Raw genomic sequence first — 11,992 nt, forward strand, 5'->3', positions numbered from 1 at the left:
CTGACGTTCAAAGAAACTGTGCGGGTCAGATGTATCGACATTTCGTTCTGTATACACGTTTACACGAATGACAATAAAGTAAATCTGAATCTGAATCTGAATCATTGACTTTTTGGGTCTTTGTTAGGTTAGTTCACCTGTGTCCTCCATGCGAATTCCATGCAGGAAGCTGCATACATGTTGATGCCTGCTCTGCAGAACAGAATGTATTGACTTGGGTTTTTTTTTTCATTTCGCCAATTTGTTAGCGCAATTTTGTTAGAACATGCATGCGCCGGCAATGACGTGAGGCAGCGACGGGATGGCATTTCGAGAACGGGTGCCCACAGGAAGCAGTAGCATGTTTACTTTAAAACAATAGTTGGCTGGCAGGCCGTGGAATAGATGCTTCCTGGTGCTTCAAACAGGTTCGCCTTTAGAAAAGTTTCCTCAATGTTCTTTGGTTGATTAATGGTCATGTCAAGTCATGTTTATTTGTCTATATGACAAATTCTCTTTGCCATACTGTCGGAAGACAACTTTGATGACGTCAGTTATAAGGAGGAAGATGAGGACAGTTTACCGTGCTTACCGCAAGTACGGTATGTTTTTTTAACAGAGCTGTTTACTGTGTTGCGAGCGTGTTGCTAGTAGCGTTTTGCTACCCTTCACATGCACGGTTTGAGATGAAAGTTATAATATTATTATTAAAGCTTTGAAAACTCTTTCGGTGTACCGTCTTTCTTTGTAAATATGTGTAACCATGTATAATATGTATTTGCAACTGTATATTTTTGTAATGTATTTATTTTAGAAACTTATTCTGATGTTTTGCACGAGCAAATGAGAAAAAAGGGGCGGGGCAAAAGCGGGCTGACGGGAAGTGGAGTAAAGGTGAGACATGTTTGTGGACGCGGGCGACAATAGTGGATATATATTTTTCCCACCCTTACCTTTGGAAATATACACTTTTTTCCTTGGATTACTTTCAACGGGCACCCGGACTCTGCAGGTCTGCATTAAATCTTAAGTACCGGTATCATTTTCCGTTCATTTTGCCGGCTGTGTTTTTTGGACTGTATCGGGTATGGGTTAATTTCGTGTTTGTATTGCGTTTTTTCAATGTGGGCGCATGCGGATAATATACAGGTGCGGCTTGTGTTTGTACAAAATCGGCTTTCCTCCCGAAATGTGGTGGGTGCGGCTTATAATCAGGTGCGCTCTATAGTCCGGAATTTACGGTAATAGCAACAGAGTTATATTAAACTCTTGGGTTAAATTACCGTATTTTCCACACTATAAGGCGCACCTAAAAGCCTTTATTTTTTTCAAAAGCTGACCATGCGCCTTGTAATACAGTGCGCCTTACATATTAAGTCGCAAAGTCTTGCAACTAAAGCAAGCAGCCACCGACTAGATTCTCCCCCAAAGGCAAAGTCGTCTGCGGTGTATGCTGGGATTTATATACCGGCGTTTCATTTCCTAACCAATGGGTCAATGATCATTTGAATCAGTCACTATTGGCTAAAGTTATTCGGAGGTAAAGATGGCGGATCCTTTTTATCATTTACAGGCTCGCATAGGCTAAAGGGGCGAAACAAAGCCTGCAATTGGCCGAAAAAGATGAATGTGAATCACATGTTGCAACGGTTGCACTACGGCATAGAGAAAACATTTTTACTATTCTGTATTTGTAAATATTTTACTCTCCTGGATTTACTACACTCACGGTTGTAAGAAGACCATTTTCCCCCAAAGGGGAAGTAGTCCGCGGTGTATGCTGGGATTTATATACCGGCGTTTCATTCCTAACCAATGTGTCAATCATCATTTGAATCAGTCACTATTGGTTAAAGTTATTCAGAGATAAAGGAGGCGGATCCTTTTTATCATTTACAGGCTCGCATAGGCTAAAGGGGCGAAACAAAGCCTGCAATTGGCTGAAAAAGATGAATGTGAATCACATGTCTCAACGATTGCACTACGGCATAGAGAAAACATGTTTTACTATTCTGTATTTGTAAATATTTTACTCTTCTGGATTTACTACACTCACGGTATTAAGAAGACCATGGTAACGTGAAGGTGTATGTATATACATACACATACATACATACATACATACATACATACATACATACATACATACATACATACATACATACATACATACATACATACATACATATATACATACATACATACATACATATATATATACATATATATATATATATATATATATATATATATATATATATATATATATATATATATATATAAACGTTCAACCCTGCGGCTTATTCAGTGATGCGGCCAATTTATGTAATTTTTCTGATGGCCGCCAGCGGCGCTCAAGTACAAAAGGTAAGATTTAGACCGGAGGAATATATGCGCCGGGGAAGACTGCAACTTCTCGGCTTGACTTGCGGCGAGAAATCTTTCACTAAAACTGGCCGCATGCGAAAGGCAACTTTTTCGCAAGTCTTCCAGTGGATCCTGTCAGCGTGGGGCAGCATAAAATAATCCACCATCACCAACGGGTTCCGAAAAGCCGGTGTTATGCCGAGAAATCACTTTTGAGAACTGTTTGCACTCTACCCTAAAGCTTAATATGCTGAAATAAGCTTTATGGTAGACTGCAAAACAGTTTCAATGCGAGCGATTTGAACAGAAAAAGGCAAAATAAACATGTTACCTGCTCAAAAGTGATTTGTATGCGGTGTGCATTACCGTTCGATTACATTCACAACAAATACAAAGACGGAATGGTTTAAGTTGTATTACATTCCAAACAAATGCAAGACGAAGTGGTTTTGGTTATATGTTCGCCATTACATTCCCAAAAGTGATATAAAAGTGAGATAAAACGAGGTAAAAGTGGTTCTAGTAGCGAAGGGATGCAAATCTCGGCAGGGATGCATTTCTCGGCATAACACCGGTCTGCTGCGTGACGAAGAGGAGGGCACAGAATCAGGAGTGGATAGGAGCGTGGGACGACGTCTATATGACAACGTTTCTTTCAGACACTGAGGAAGACGACTTTGATGGCTTCAGTTCTAAGGAGGAAGATGAGGACGGTTTACCGTGATTTTTACTAGTACGGTATGTTTTTTTGAACAGACCCGTTTACTCTGTTGCGAGTGTAGGAGAAAATGCAGGTTCGATAATCTTTTAAGTCTTCTTACGTGATTTAATAAAGTACACCAAAGCCTGCCATGAGGGGGAGCTCTTTATTTCGTCATCCCAAAGAAACTCGGAGAACTCCAGACATAACAACGCTTTTATAGCTTCAGTTTGAGTACAACCGAAAAGGCGGCCCTAGTCCTCAGTAATCAACAAGGAAGATGCTGTCGTACCCTTATTAGGACATGTTGTTCGCCTCAGTTTGCTCAGAGAGTCCTTGAAGAGGGGCCTTGCAGGTCTCATGCCCTTTTAGGGAAACTCAACTGTCTTGCCAAGGATCTTCTCGAATGATGTCAACATTCCCTCACTACTGTAAGCAATGTAAGCAAGTCTTTCTACATTTCTAAATGTATGCAACTCTATTCTACAAATGCAAGTCTATTTTCCACAACACGAGCGTGTTGCGAGCGTGTTGCTACCTGTCACAGGCACCGTTTGGGGTGAAAGTTATAGTATCATTATTAAAGCTTTGAAAACTCTATCGGTGTACCGTCTTTCTTTGTAAATATGTGTAACCATGTATAATATGTATTGCAACTGTATATTTTAGAGACTTATTCTGATATGTTTTGTACGGGCGAATCAAAAAGGAGGGACGAAAACCACAGGAGCTGACGGGAAGTGGAGTAAACGTGAGACGTGTTTGTGGACATGGCGGACAATAGTGGATATATATTTTTCCCACCCTTACCTTTGGAAATATACACTTTTTTCCTTGGATTACTTTCAACGGGACCCGGACTCTGCAGGTCTGCATCAAACCTTAAGTACTGGTATCATTTTACCTTCATTTTGCCGGCTGTGTACTTTAATGAAGGACATTCAGTTTCAATTGCGGTACTTAAAGTCGGGTTTGGGTTAATTTTGTGTTTGTGTTACATGTTTTAATGTGGGCGCATGCGGCTCATATACCGGTGCGGCTTGTGTAAGTACAAAATCGGTTTTCCTCCTAAAATGTGGTGGGTGCGGCTTATAATCTGAATCGGAATTTACGGTAATTAGATTTGACCACTAGATGTAGCTGTATTTTGTTGTGCAAACAAAAAATGCACAAGAAGGAATAGAAATTATGGAGATAAAGTGACCAAAAGTGTACCATTTTTGGACTTTTACCACTTTTTCAGGTACCCGTAGCAGCAAGATAAGGGACAAATATGTAAGCACCGTCTAGGGGTTAAATAAATACAATTTCCTCAACCTACAATGATTTGAATGGACAGTGTTCATTATTTAACGCCTACTAATGGTCAAAAAATGTAATTCATTAACAAAGGCATAATAGTGCTAATAATAAAATAAAATACCCGTAAGTCAGAAATGTGTTATTTATTTTACATAACATGAGGGAAATCATTCTGCTGTGCATACAGTGTTGTATGCGAATGTATCCTATTGCCAAAAAATAGACTTGTAAAAGATTTTGTTACTTCTGAGTATTAATGTTCTTGTTATAAATGGATTTTGTGTATTACTTAGCGCCACATAACGGTCAAAAAATGTCATCCATTAAAAAAAATAGCGAATTGAATAATAAGGAAAAATACATAACTTGTCAGATAAACGTGCATTTTTTAAAGATATCTGTAGGTCGAAGTTTTAATTGTATGTATAATGAGGATCTCTTAGAAGGAGCTAACATGATTGCCCAGCATCTTGCTTCTACGGATACCCAAAATCTCACAAAAGCCGGGCAAAGAAATTAAAAAGAAAATTGTGCAGTTTGGTCACTTTGAGTTTCTGTAGAATGTATTCTTTTTTGTGCTTTGTAGCACTTGTTTTTGGTTGCACTACACAATACAGACACATCCAAATAAATTTACGTTTATATTAAAGTTCATGTATTTTTACTCTTTTTTTTAAATCAACGTTCTTATCATACCACTAGGAGGCACTAAATAATACACAATGTTCATTTGAAGCTGACAATGAATAGGGTTTCAATTTTGACTCTGACTTTCTGCTTGCTTATCTGTGTTTTTACAATGTACTCGATGGGCTGCATGAAAACGCCTGAATCTCTTTCGAGTGTCGTAGTGGTTTGTTCACATTCGTGTAAAAGAGCTATTTGATAGAAAAACAAAAGTCAATCATTGACTATGGAAGAGGCAATGCTAAAGGGGCAGTGTGTAATATTTCACTAAGTGATGTCACCTATGTTAGTTATTCTAAATGTTTTGAATTGTTCTCCAACTCTGTTTTGAACAATGACAAGTGTGTTATAACCTAGATAAACTTGGTCAAAAATCTAGGTGTCACATTAAACCTTAATCTGTCCTTATAGTTACATGTTAAAAAAATTACAGCTTTTAAAAAAAAAAAAATCGCCCTATGCTCAGTCTGTTGCTGAGATTGTAATCCATGCGTTTGTTGACTCCAGTGTTGATTAATGTAATGTACTAGTCTTGCATCAAGAGCCTGCAGCGAGGCTTTTAACTAAGACAAAAAAGTTTGATCACATTATCCCTATTTTAGGCAACCTGCATTGGCTCCCTGTCAGCTTAAAATGTGATTTTAAAGGTTCTGTTGTATGATACAAAACTATGCATCGACTTCTCCCCTCATATCTTTCAGATTTAATTTCCCCCTATGTTCCTGCTCAGAGCCTTTGCTAGCGAAATGCTGGTCTACTTGTGATCCCAAGGGCCAAAAAGAGATCCGCAGGTTCAGGGGCGTTCTCCATTCGGGTCATGGCGCTGTGAAATGCTCTTACCCTGAGATTTGATCTGCAACCTCAGAACTGTTTAAATCTTGGCTTAAAACACACTTCTATTCTATAGCATATGAATAACCTATATTTTATGTTGACAATATCTGTGTATTATTTGTTATTGCAACATCCATTGCAGCCTGGTCATCCTGGATTACCTCCTGTGCGGCCCAGTACCTTCTCTAGATTTCTTCATTTTCCTCATGCTAAGGTTTTGAGTATTTCCTTCCCCTCATGTAGGGTTTAGATCAGGGGATGGTGTAACAGTAGTGTGTAGTCGTAATGGTTTGTAGCCTATAGAGCCCTTTGAGAGTTTTTTGATTAAACTGCAGCATTTTTCTTCTAGGTTTTTTGCCAAGCCCACTGTGAAAAAAGAGAAATGGGGAAGAAAAGAGGGAAAAGGTAAAGAACATAAGAATAAGAAGGGGTAAAAGTAAAAGAAAGAAAAAGGGGAAGAGAAAATGAAAATTGAAAAAAATTGAAAAAAAAATGTAAAGAAATCAAATAAAATAGTGGAAAGAAGAGGAAAAGGGGTGGACAAAATAAAACAAATTAAAGTAAAATGATAAATAATAAATGAAAAAAAATCAAATGAAAGAAGAAGTAAACATTGGAAAAAGGAAAAAGGTGGAAGAAAATTAGATAGAGAAAAACGAAAAGAAAAAAACAAAGTGAAACAAATTGGGACGGGTATAACAAGAAAAAAAGACAAGACAAAAAGGACAAAAGAAAAATGACAACAAATGAAAGAAAAGGATAAATCTAAGAAATGAAAAATGGAAAAAAGGAAAAAGGAAAAAAACGAATTAAAAAGTATAGGGTTTTTTTAATGATATAAGTATAATCCATCTACAGTAAGACCTCGGTTATCGCGGTTAATGGGGACCAAAACCACCCGCGATAAGTGAAAATCCGCGAAGTAGCGGTGCACATAATTTTTTTTTTTTTAACCTGGTTAATAGGGACCAAAACCACCCACAAAAAGTGAAAACCTTTGCAGTACACCCCCCCCCCCCTGTATACAGTACACCATATGGAATACGGTTAGAGAGAGATTCTTGTTAAACAATCAAACATTAAAAACAAAATTTATTAAGGAACCAATCAAGTGTGAGGGCCTTGGTGATCCATGCCTTTATATTGGACATCCAGTACACTGGCAGTAAGGCTTTGTTTTTGTTTTTCAATGCTCGAGGATTCAGTGACTTATAGATAAGGCCGGGCTTCAGCATGAATCCTGCAGCATTGCCACACATGAGCAAAGTGACTCGATCCTTGTGAACTTTGAAACCTGGCTTTTGAAGTTCGTCCTTGAAAAGAAATGTTCGGGACGGCTTCCTCTTCCATATTAAAGACTTGCTCCGGGACATATCCATTTTCTTCGATTATTTGTGGAAACACATCCTCAACATAACGCCTCGCTGCAGCTTCGTCGGCAGAGGCTGCCTCTCCATATAACGACACACTCTTAAGTCCGATTCGCCTCTTAAACTTATCAAACCAGCCCTTGCTGGCAACGAACGTCGTATGTGGTTGTCGTGGGCTAGTCTGGATTGAGGTACCAGGCAGGGGATCATCTTCGTCGCCGTCGTTATATAGAACGTTGTCGTCACACCCTCAGGCGCCATTGAATAATACAAAGACTTAGCCTTACCTCGGATTAGGTTAGCATCCAGGCTAGTTTTCTTCGCCCGACAATCGTGGATCCAAATGATCAGTGCATTTTCCACTCACACTATGGTCTTATTTTGGGTATTAACAACCCTTTTGGTATCTTTTGTTAAAGATATTGCAGCCGTTTTCCGGATGTTCTGCTCTTCCTTCTTTATGTAGCGTACCGTGGATTTGTTAAGGCCATATTGTCGGGCTACATTAGCATAGCTATTTCCCGCTTTCAATTTGTCCAGCAAACTCACTTTTTCGGTAATTGATAGCATCTTTCCCTTCTTCTTAAGTTCACAAGCGTCACCAAGGGATGAAGGGCGTTTAGGAGCCATCACGAGGACTTCACAAAACTTTAAAAATCACCGCGAAACAAAAGCTAACTACAGTAATGGCGAGAAGCGTACTGTATTGTGCTGTACGTATAGTAAACGCACGAGATATGCGTGGCATACCGTTTTGAATGGGCCAATGGGGAGTCGAGTATTCAGCTTGCGTTTATGGCCGTGACGCTTGCGTGTACATGCATTTCTTCGTGTTTTAAAATGTTGTAAAATGATGCAATTACTAATTCTAATTAAATATGTTGTTTTCAAATTTTGTAAAATAATGTAATTTCTAATTTCAATGTAATATTTTTCATTATTATTAATAAAAAAAAATTATTGATATATATATATATATATATTTTTTTTTTTTTTTTTTTTTTGACCATTACAGACCGCGAAGCTCTGAAGCCGCGAACGTTGAACTGCGAAGTAGCGAGGTCTCACTGTATATACCAAAGCCATATTGATAAAAAATAAAAGTATACATAAAAATATAATAATATGTGTAAAATGTTTTTTTCAAAAACTATACTAACAAAATTGGCCCAAGTGTCGTAAATATTCGAATAGCTGGCGGCGGAAGGCTTATTTTATCAATCAAGATAGCATCCCATACATTTGAAGGCTGTGTGAAGTTTGACCACTAGATACCACTGAATTGTGAATTGCAACTAAACACGCGTGTTAGAAAGAACAAGGACGAACACAATTCATGTAAACTCAAAGTGACAAAACCAAACCGTTTTTATACTCATTTTTTTGGCCCGCCTTTCATGAGGTGTTATGTTTTTGGGGGGGTACCCTTAACAGCAAGATGGCCGACAAATTTGTCAGCTCCGACTAGGTGAGCCTCATGTTATGCAAAATACAAAATTCTTGACCTGCAAGTATTTAAAAATGCACATTTATATGATAGTTCATCAATTTTAGGTATCTCTTTTTAAATAATACTGTTTTGTTTTAAATTAATTACGTTTTTTACCACTAGGAGGCACTAGATTATACACACTGTACCTTAAATGAAAAAACAATTCTCATAAAGCTGAATTTCATTCTAAGTTTTTTAATGCCTATTATCAAATTTAGCGTGTAAAAAGGACACAATTTATTACTTTGCTTTCATTCTGAGTGTTCCGAAACCAATTTGATTAAATGGGTAAATTTATAGATTTTTTTTAAAAAAAAGGGAATATAAAGATTGCATGTAGATGAATGAAAAACTCACGACCAAATAAGATCATCGAGTGCTGGTGGAAAACATCGAAGCGCACAGGGAGCGCAGTTGCTGTGTTTTGCGGAAACGTGGCTCACGTTTAGCATTCCGGACGCTAAGGTGTAGCCACCCGGAGCTACCCGGAGCAATCCGGCTTCAACGCCGCTAAACAGAGACACGAAAACCGGGGAGAATCGGAGAGGAGGCGGACTTGCTAACACGAGGTGGTGTATCCCTGGATTTTCACAAAGAAAAGTTTTCCATCTGCCGCAGGGATGTCGAAATTTTGGACTGGCATCCACTTCGCTACAAGCACCCCTAGGGCATCATGTTCATCTGTTAATAAACAACAGGGTAGACTGCTGGAAGTGTGAATTTCCCTACGGGGATGAATAAAGTATCTATCTATCTATCTATCTATGTTTATCGCTGCTGTTCTAACATGACATATCTTAATTTTTTGTCATTTATGTTTTTGTGTACTTCTGATGTAATATTTCTTTCGTATTTTTGGTATAGTATTACTGTAGTAATTTTTTGTCCTATTACATAGTAATTTTGTCTTGTATACACATAGTAATGTTTTTGTCTAGCTGTCGGTCACCCCTCTCGAGGGATATGACCAGGGTAGACAGAATGAAAGCAAAATAATATATTAGGTTATTTTAACCCTCGTGGCATGCAATTTTTTTGTTACACAATGTGTGCCAGTGTACATTAGTGAACTTGGAGTGTGATAACTCAGCCATTTGTTAGCATTTTTTTTTTTATTTCAAACCCGTCAAAATGTTTAGTGGCCTCAGACCTATCCATACACATATAGTTTCATTTAGTATGTTGACTATTTGTTATTTTTTTTTTGCACTATGCTGACTATTTTTTGCACCAAATGCATATATTGACTATTTTTTGCACTATGATGACTATTTTTGCACCAAATGCATATATTGACAATTTTTTGCACTATGATGACTATTTTTGCACCAAATGCATATTGCACAAACCCTTAAATTACCCAACTGTATGTAACATCCTACATGCCGACATTTCTTGTGTAAATATTGTGTAAATTATAACTATAACCTTATCCTCCTTGTTTTATAACCTTATCTTCTCGGTTCCTTTATCTTCTTGTTTTTTTTTTACCTCACTGTGAATGTGTGAAACTAGTGTCATGCCCAACTTTGTTGTCACAATATGTTAACCCATTTTGTAACAATGACAATAAAGGTATATTCTATTCTATTCTATTTATTCCTCCCCCACCCCATAGGACAGAACATATCCTAAAAGTGACTACGTTATTTGTTTATTTACCCCACCTTAGAACAATAGAGTCATAAGAATGGTTGTAATAAGAGAATTTACTGTATTGTTTATATACACACACAAAAGTATTTGTCCAAAAACTCACAACTATAAACAATTAACAGAATATATGCAAATAAATTAATTAATTTCAATAAAAAATTAAATAACAGCAAAAAACAGCAACAATAGCAACACCTAATACTTTAACAGTTAAGATGTATTTTTTCAAATGCTTACAGCATAAGGGAATCAGACATGTGACAAAATTATTTGATGCCGTAAGCGGTGCAGGGCAAAGCCTATATTGTTGCCTTCTCTTTCTTTCATTCTCTTGTCAGCTCACTTGCAGACGCTGCCTGTTCAGCTGGCTATGCACTCTGCTCCAGCCTCTGATGCTCTCTTAGAGATATTTCAGGTGAAAAAAGGGCATTTGCCAATTATGGCTGAACTTAAAAACGGACATGTTGACATGACATATGTAAAACACTCATTTTATGTTTCTCTTTTTCTTTGGTCATTGAAATGTGATCGAAAACATTAAAAATGTCCATCGATCAGGCGTTAAGTTCAGAGACTGGCGTCATACGTCATACAGTAGTGTTGCATTCACGGAAGATATGAAATTAGCTTTTCATACTACTGAGTGAACTAAGGGATTCTCTAATGACTGTGTATTTAAAACATCCAGCATCCTTTCAGGATACGTTAGATAGCAAAGCTAACACAAACATTGATAGTCTACTTTTAACGCATTAACAACTGTTAAGAACTAAATGTAACGTCCATACAAACTACGTGTTTGTACACGCAAATTTTGGAATGAAAGGAATAAATTACATGTTTTGTGGTTAAACAATCATTACGTTTTTTTAATTTGACGAAAAACTATGACGCCATAAAGTTGAAAGTGGAAAAAAACAGAACAGTATGATACATTGACGTACCTCTGCGGTCCGAAAGGCGGGCGGCTTCCTCATAGCCAACTTGAAATAACTTTCCATAGCTCCTGTCGTTTTCATCACGTCACATTACAACTTTGGGGGACTTTTCATTCCTTTCTAGTCGATTTTTAAAACTTTGTGTGGTGTCACATGCCCGCGTTGGAGCTCATCCTCGCTCGTGCGCGCTTGGACGGTGGGCTGACTTTTTCAGTTAGCAGCTCTTCAGCAGGGCAGCTAAAACACGCAATAAAAAAACTGAAGGCGTCAGAGAAGAGCGTCGTGATCCAGTATAAAGTGCCATAAAGTTTGTCCACGTCGTCATAGGTTCCGTATGTCCATGTCGACTGCCGGGCCCGCCGCGAGTTCCATCCAAACGAGGGAAAGCTCGATTGCCTACTGGAAAAAGAAGCAAATGTGGCCAGTCGAGTTTCATGGATCTGCTGTTTGTAGTGATGAGTCGTTCGTGAACAAAACGGTTCTCTGAGCCCCTCTTTGACGTGAGCCTCTCACTCACTCACTCACTCACTCACTCACTCACTCACTCACTCACTCTCTGTCTCTCTGTCTCTCTCTCTCTCTCTCTCATCTCTCTCTCTCTCTCTCTCTCTCTCTCTCTCTCTCTCTCTCTCTCTCTCTCTCTCTCTCTCTCTCTCTCTCTCTCTCT

General features: G+C 38.2%; 1 protein-coding gene across 3 annotated transcripts in view; it reads right to left on the minus strand.

Moving 5' to 3' along the window:
* The window catches only part of rapgef6 (Rap guanine nucleotide exchange factor (GEF) 6), a 169,353-nt gene extending 157,542 nt beyond the window's left edge, over positions 1 to 11,811 (minus strand). For all 3 annotated transcript variants that reach the window (XM_088321254.1, XM_088321255.1, XM_088321253.1), the window contains exon 1: positions 11,332 to 11,811. In XM_088321254.1, coding sequence (XP_088177380.1) covers positions 11,332 to 11,406 — 75 coding nt within the window. In that variant the 5' untranslated portion in view covers positions 11,407 to 11,811. The remainder of the gene's footprint in view (positions 1 to 11,331) is intronic.
* Between the last annotated feature and the right edge of the window lie 181 nt (positions 11,812 to 11,992).

The sequence above is a fragment of the Urocampus carinirostris genome, chromosome 17 (genome assembly GCF_059441175.1).
Source record: "Urocampus carinirostris isolate Australia breed hairy pipefish chromosome 17, RoL_Ucar_1.0, whole genome shotgun sequence".
NCBI lineage: Eukaryota > Metazoa > Chordata > Actinopteri > Syngnathiformes > Syngnathidae > Urocampus > Urocampus carinirostris.